Here is a 6,745-nt window from a genome sequence, read left to right as displayed (position 1 = left end):
TGCTCTTAAGACCTGCCCCACAGCCTTACCACCCGCCAGCCCCTCTCCCGGCCCCACGCACCCGCTGAGCCACCGCCGCCCCCTCCCCCGACGGGCCTCGGTGCTCGGGGGGCAGCGCGGCCCCTCCCCGGCCGGCCCCGCTCGGGGCGGGGTTTCCCCACTTTTCAGGCCGGCCGCGGGCCCGACCCGCCGGCGGCATGAGCCCTGCGGCGGGGCCGCGATGCCCAAGGAGCGGCCGCTGTGGCGGGGCGCGGCTTTCCGTCTTTGCGTGCTCTCGGCCGCGCTGCTGCTGTGCCTGCAGCTGGCCGTCCGGCGTTCGTGGTGCCCGGAGGAGAGACCCCGGCTGCCCGCCGTTGCGGCGTCGGGGCGGGCGGTCCCTCAGCCCCGCGGCACGGCGGCGGCCTCGGGGCGACGGCGGGTGACCTACGTGCGGAGCGGGCGGCGGGGCGGCCGGCCGGGCAGGAAGGTAGGGCAGGGACGGGCGGGGGGGCCTGGGGCAGCCCCAGCTCGCGGGTGCGACGCTTGGTTTCTGGAAGGAACGAGAGAATTGGGATCCTTGTCGTGGGGTGTTCTTAGCAGCCTTGCTGTCGGGGCTGATGCTTTGTGCGGAGCTGGCGCTTGAGGAAGCTGGAACGGCCGTGTGGGAATCGCACTGCTTATCCCTAGAGCTGGGGCCTGAGCAGAGTGAATAGCTGCTGCCTTAGCAAGAGTAAAGCCATAGGCTTCTGTGGAATGGGCCGAGCGTGGTGCTGGTGTTAAAGTGAAGCTTATTTAGAGCTGAGTTGGTGAGTGAACTCTGGGGTGGTTTGAATTTAGAGTTTTGCCTCTTCCTCCGTGAGGAGCTGTGTTGGAGAAAGGGAAGTTCTGGTTCTGCCCCAGTTTTCCTGGATGGTTTGGAAGGGGAAATTATTGAATGCCACGTTCCTCCAGCACTGCCAGAAGTGAGGAAGGCATTGTCGTGTGGTGCCATTGTTTGAGGCTTGGGGAGACCTTACTGTGCTCGTTCAGCTCTCTGAAAGGAGGTTGCGGTGGGTGAGGGTTGGCCTCTTCTGGGTAACAGCGATAGGCTGGGAAGGAATGGCATCAAGTTGCACCAAGGGGGGTTCAGGTTGGATGTTAGGAAAAATTTCTTCTTCAGGAGATTGATGAGGCAGTGGCACAGGCTGCCCAGGGAGGTGGTGGAGTCACCATCCCTCCAGGCGTTCGAGAAATGTGGAGATGTGGCACTGAGGGATGTGGTTAGTAGGCATGGGGGGGATGGGCTGATGGTTGGACTAGATGGTCTTAGTGGCCTTTTCCAGCCTTAATGATTCTGTAAGGACTACTGGCCTTGCAGTGTGCTGTGATGTAGACACCTGGTTGAGGCGCCTGGGTCTTGCAGTGTCAGTTCTTCTGATTTTGAGGTTAAGTTACTTTGTATTTCCCCAACCTCCAGATTTTGATTGACTGTAATTCCAGAGAACCTGTGGATACCCTATCCCTGGAGGTGCTCGAGGCCAGGTTGGATGGGCCCTGGGCAGCTGAGCTGGGAGGTGGCAGCCCTATCTACAGCACAGGCTGGGACTGGGTGGGCTTTGAGATCTGTTCTATCCTGAGCCGTTCTGTGATTTGAATTATGAAATAATTTCAGCATTCATATGAAAAACAGTTGTAATCATGTGAATTCAAGTAGTTTTTTGAAAGCATGCACTAAGTGTGGCATTGAACACAGGAGACCAAAGTAAAGCTAACACTAAACCAACATTATTATTTTTCTGAGGCAGTCCTAAGTTGAGAACCAGCAATATGAGAGTGCACACCACGTGGCCCTTTGCATCAGCATCCTTCCACCCATGTAGAAAGACACCTGGCTAGGACACAGAGATTTGGGCCGGGGAAGAGGGGTGGAACCCTGAGAGCAAGGGCCAGGCAGCTCAGCTGTGCCAGGTTGTGACTGCATTTCACCACGGTTTTTAGATGCTTTTTTGTCTTCTGTTTGTTTGCAAAGCACTGTCAGTCCATTTCTGGAGTCTGCAGAGGCTTTCAAGAGTGTTTTTCCCCCACTGGTGGTTTTGTTGCTGTTGTTGGAATATATTGTGATGTGTGAGCCAGCGGGATGGCAGTAATAAAAAAAATCAGTGAGAGCCAGCTTTGCTGTGTTTTCTCAGTGCCATTTCATTACAACTCTGCTTCCACTTACATCACTGGCGTAAAACAAAAGACAGATGAATAGAATATTTCCACAAGTCTAGTTGAACATTTTATTTTCTGGCCATGTAAAAGAAATTGCAGTGACGTGCAGGGAAATTATTGTTGACTACTTGGAATCATGTTAAAGCTTTCTGAAGCAGAGCTGTAGTCAAGCAAACAGCATGAAAAGGGAGGAAAACCATACCCAGACAGGGTGGGAAGGATGGGAGTTAGCTCGTAAAATGGTCCTTGTGTCTGCAATAAATTGCTGGTGTAAACATGCTTTATTTGTGATTGCTGATAAATTTGTGTCAGTGGAGAAAGTGACTGCATGGCAGATGAAAAGGTTTTGCCACCAAGGTTACAAGTGTCTTTCCCTTAGCACTTGGTGTTCAGGCACAAAGAATGCTAATTGAAAATCACTGAAAACCAGATGCTGTTGGTCTTGCTGACAAATAATAGTCAAAAATTGATAGGATAGAATCATAGAATGGCCTGGATTGAAACGGACCTCAATGATCATGTAGTTTCAACCCTCCTGCTGCAGGCACGTTGCCAAACACCAGACCAGGCTGCCCAGAGCCACATCCAGCCTGGCCTTGAATGCCTCCAGGGATGGGGCATCCACAGCCTCCTTGGGCAACCTGTTCCAGTGTGTCACCACCCTCTGTGTGGAAAAACTTCCTTCTAATACCTAACCTAAGCCTCCTCTGTCTCAATTTAAAACTATTCCCCTTCATCCTATTATCAAGAGATTTATGTTTATAAAATGACTCTAAACTCTGCTGGTGCTAAGTGTTGCTATGGGAACACACGGAATATATAGCAAAACTTCAGCTATATGTAAGCAGTTAGAATTCTGACATGTACCTGCTCATGCAGTAGGTATTGGTGAGATCCATATCCACGTAGTGCAGCAGTATGGGAGGGAAGTTTGAAAATGTCATTGCAGACTCTGATAATTAAAAAAATAATAAAATGTTGCATTTGGAATTTGAAATAACAGCAAATTCTTATCACAGTGGTTGTGATAAAAAGTTATGTTAGGTTCTTGTGTTCTGAAATAGAAGGGGAGGAAGGCTTTTCAATGAGTCTGGTTAGGAGAAGTTGGATTTACTTGACTTTTGGACAGCTTTATTTCCGTGTAGGAGGAGAAAAAAATAGTTATACATGGCGCAGTGCAGTTACATACAAAAAACAAATAACAAAACCCATCAGATTTTAGTCTGGGCAGATGTTTTAGGTTCCTGTAGCTCTACTTGCTGAAGCTCGCAGTCTCAGAGCTGTTTCTCTGATAAAAACCGAAGTTTGACTTATTGTGTTCTGCCCAGGTTTAGCTGGGTTTTGCGGTCCAGGGTTCCCCGAACGTGGGCTTGGCGTAATGCTTCCATCCCTGGGCTGTAGCCATAGGTGTATTTTCTGAAATGGTGCATTTTGTGAGACTAGAAGCAAAGCACTAGATTCAATTTTAAAGCTGTAGTATCAGCAGTGAATCTTTGTCTCTTGGAGTTATTGAAAGATGGGGAGTATGGAACCTACATACCCAAGTGAACCTGGTGTTGTTTTGGATACTCTTTCACATCTATGGGTATAAAAATACTTGCCTTCAGTCATTTTGAATTCTACACATCTACAAAGCAAATGTATTAGGTATTTTCATGGCGTACTTGTATGTGTATTGTCTTCACGCTGATTTCTTTAAAAATCTATACAACTTTGGATGCTGCTTGAATAGAGAGTTACTCTGCATCTTGATGAGCAAGACCCAAAACTCTTAAAGAAAACCTGAGAAATTTCAGAAAGAGAAAACTCATTCCCAAGTCAAATAATGGCTTGTCAGATTGTGACTAATGTCTTAGCTTCTACGAATGTGAATCACAGCTATGATTTGGTTGCAAAAAAGCAGTGTAATGCCGAAGAGCTGGATATTATTTATTCTTTGGAGCATTGCTAGTTCTGCACTCCTCCAAGCTGATGACCTCAAAGGGAAGGAAAAGATGTGAAGGGGTAGAGGAAGGACCTCTAAGGAAAGCCTGAAAGAGCCAGGACTTGCTTTAAACAGGAAAAAAAAAGAAGTAGGTTACAAGAGATGTGCGTTTAAACTTGTCCAATTGAAAAAGAATTTTTTTTTTTTGGTTTGGAAGTGCATAATGACCAATTGTTCTGTAGGCCCACTGCAAGTGGGACAAGAAGTAACTGCTTTAATTTTCAGGCAGGATATTAGGAAAATATTTTAGCTTTCCAGCTGGGTAAGCAAAAGAAAGGCTCACAGAAAAAGTGTGAAGTATGTGAAGAGACATAACAGCAAAGGTATTAGTTGTGCTGCAAAGCACAGAGGTAGAGCTGAGTCAGTCTCCTAAGGTCATCTCCACATTTACCTGCCTGCCAGACTGCTTCTCTAATTGCAGAGCAGAATGTGATTATCCAAACTGGAATTTAGCCTGAACAACCATGTCAATATAATAAAAAGAGGTAATAGGGTCTTTTAAGACCGTAAGTGGTCATTGCTCTGGCTTAATCCCTCACTAGAGCGACCAGACTCCACAATAATTGTCCTGTGCTGATTGAGTAGCCCCAGAGGAAGGAACATTACTCAACAACTTCTTTCCTTTAGTGCCTGGAGATCTCTTACCAAAGATAAACTGACCCGAAGTTTCTTAGATTGAGAGATTAGCATGAAGTAGCAGTTTATGGCTTCAGGCCATTAGTTCCTGGGGAACAGCTGCAAGAGCCTCGTTTTTTGTTAGCTGTTGAGGCTAATGGCGCAGGTTGGGACAGGTTATTGTGTTTGGAAGAAAACAGCAAACTTTTATTGATAACAGTTTTCAACAGCAGACAATCACATGTTGGGAGTGCCAGCCAGCTGCTGCTGCATGGGGGCAGCTGAGGGCTCCAAAGGTAGCCAAGCATGGACATCCTTCCCAAAGTCATCAAAAAAGAGCAACACTTCTGCTTTTTCAGCTGCAGATGAAGTGTGTTTATAGTAGACCATAAAGAGGAGATGGTCATCTTATTTCTGATCCTGATGTCACTTGTGAAGGTAATGGATCACAAGAATAACCTTGATTCCTACATGTCTAGAAGATTTGCCCTCCATGAATTTTTGAGAAGCTGCTGGGGAATTTTATCTTTCAGAAAGTCATTAAGGCTTTATGAGATTTAATTATATCCAGTAATACAGATTTCTTTCAAATACTTATTTGAGCAATGTTTTCTTTCTTCTGTGAAGAGAATAACTTTTCCTAGATAGCTGTTTTACAGAAAAGGTGGTGGTTTTTTTTTTTTGTTTTTTGTTTTTTTTTTGTTAAATTAATTTCACTCTTTATGGACATAACCCAGATATGGAGATAGCAATTTCTCCTGCTGATTTCTCGTTACAAAATTGGCTGTTTTGACAGTTGCTCCAGCTTTTTCTTCAGCCAGGCATAAAGTATGGGCCTAATGCAGAAAGTGAGACCATCACGACTGTGGTAGTGAGTGTAGGAAAGAAACCATACTGACTCAATCCCACTTGCTGTTCTTAGCTCAAACTATTGATCTGGGCTGCTGTCTAGGAGGCAGGAAAGTGGTAGCTGGGACATGTAGATACCTTCCAGGAAGTCTCAAGATTGTTCCTATATGTTGCTGACCTTTAGCTGCTGTTTTTTTGTTTGTTTGTTTGTTTTCTTTTTTCCTTCTAATGAGAAGAGTCTTTAATCTGGTGCTTGTGAGGGTTTCATCCCAGTGTGTTGTCAACTCATGTCTATGTTATCTGTCCAGGCAGGCCATTAGCAGAGCTGGGCATGGTGGGTGCTCACGTGCTACATGGCTCTTTTAAGCCACTTCTGCTGAACTGCAGGTGCAGTTCTGGTTGAAGTTCAACTGGTGGATGTTTGTTGTGAAACCAAAGCAAAGCTCAGCAGACCATGATGGGGGCTATGGTACTGAAAAATCTAAAGGTGGTGAAGCATAAAACCCTGCAATAGCTTTGGTTGTTGTAGGCCACACTGTCCTTTTTCTGCTGCCCTAGCAAACCACAATGGTGAAGGCCTCATTGACTTCCACCAGTTTTCAACCATGTAGGAGGGTCAGTGGTGGGCTCAGTGTCTCTACTGAGCCTCCATTGATGTAAGTGATGGAGTGTAGGATCTGGGGCTGTGTTGTGTTCCAGTGATACCAGTAGGTGACAGTGATGGCTGTCACTCCCAGCGCAGCTTAGATAGAAATCTTAACTCATAGATGATAAAGTCTGTGCAAACCACCACTAAGCTTTGTGGCCACTATAGTGTGCCTCTCTTATTCCCTGTTCTAATGTTAACTTGGAAATCTGTTTGTCTTGGACAGCTGCTCAGCAATCCAGAGCTATGTGCAGTGCATGTGAGTCACTGAACTAACCTGAGTGTTTTTGTAGCTGGTAGAAACACAGCAAGGTACTTTTGTGTATGTTGAAACGTTGTCCAGGATCATTCTGGTCAGTGGAAGTCTAAGATCAAATGCAGTTCTATTTGGCGGAAAGCTAAAAACAGGGGAAAAAAATAAAGATTTTAGATTTTTTTTTTTAAAATTTTTTTTTTATTTTGGTAAAGTATGTATATGC

The 6,745-nt window shown here is 46.0% G+C and overlaps 1 protein-coding gene across 1 annotated transcript in view; it reads left to right on the top strand.

The window, feature by feature from the left end:
* The first annotated feature begins 220 nt into the window (after positions 1–220).
* Positions 221–6,745, top strand: part of METTL24 (methyltransferase like 24) — a 44,391-nt gene continuing 37,866 nt past the window's right edge. The window contains exon 1 of the mRNA XM_042820636.1: positions 221–466. Within this exon, the coding sequence (XP_042676570.1) occupies positions 221–466 (246 nt within the window). The remainder of the gene's footprint in view (positions 467–6,745) is intronic.

The sequence above is a fragment of the Centrocercus urophasianus genome, unplaced genomic scaffold, assembly GCF_019232065.1.
Source record: "Centrocercus urophasianus isolate 14NV4802_14NV808 unplaced genomic scaffold, USGS_Curo_1.0 seq_10, whole genome shotgun sequence".
Lineage (NCBI taxonomy): Eukaryota > Metazoa > Chordata > Aves > Galliformes > Phasianidae > Centrocercus > Centrocercus urophasianus.
This window is presented reverse-complemented; position numbering and strand designations above follow the sequence as displayed.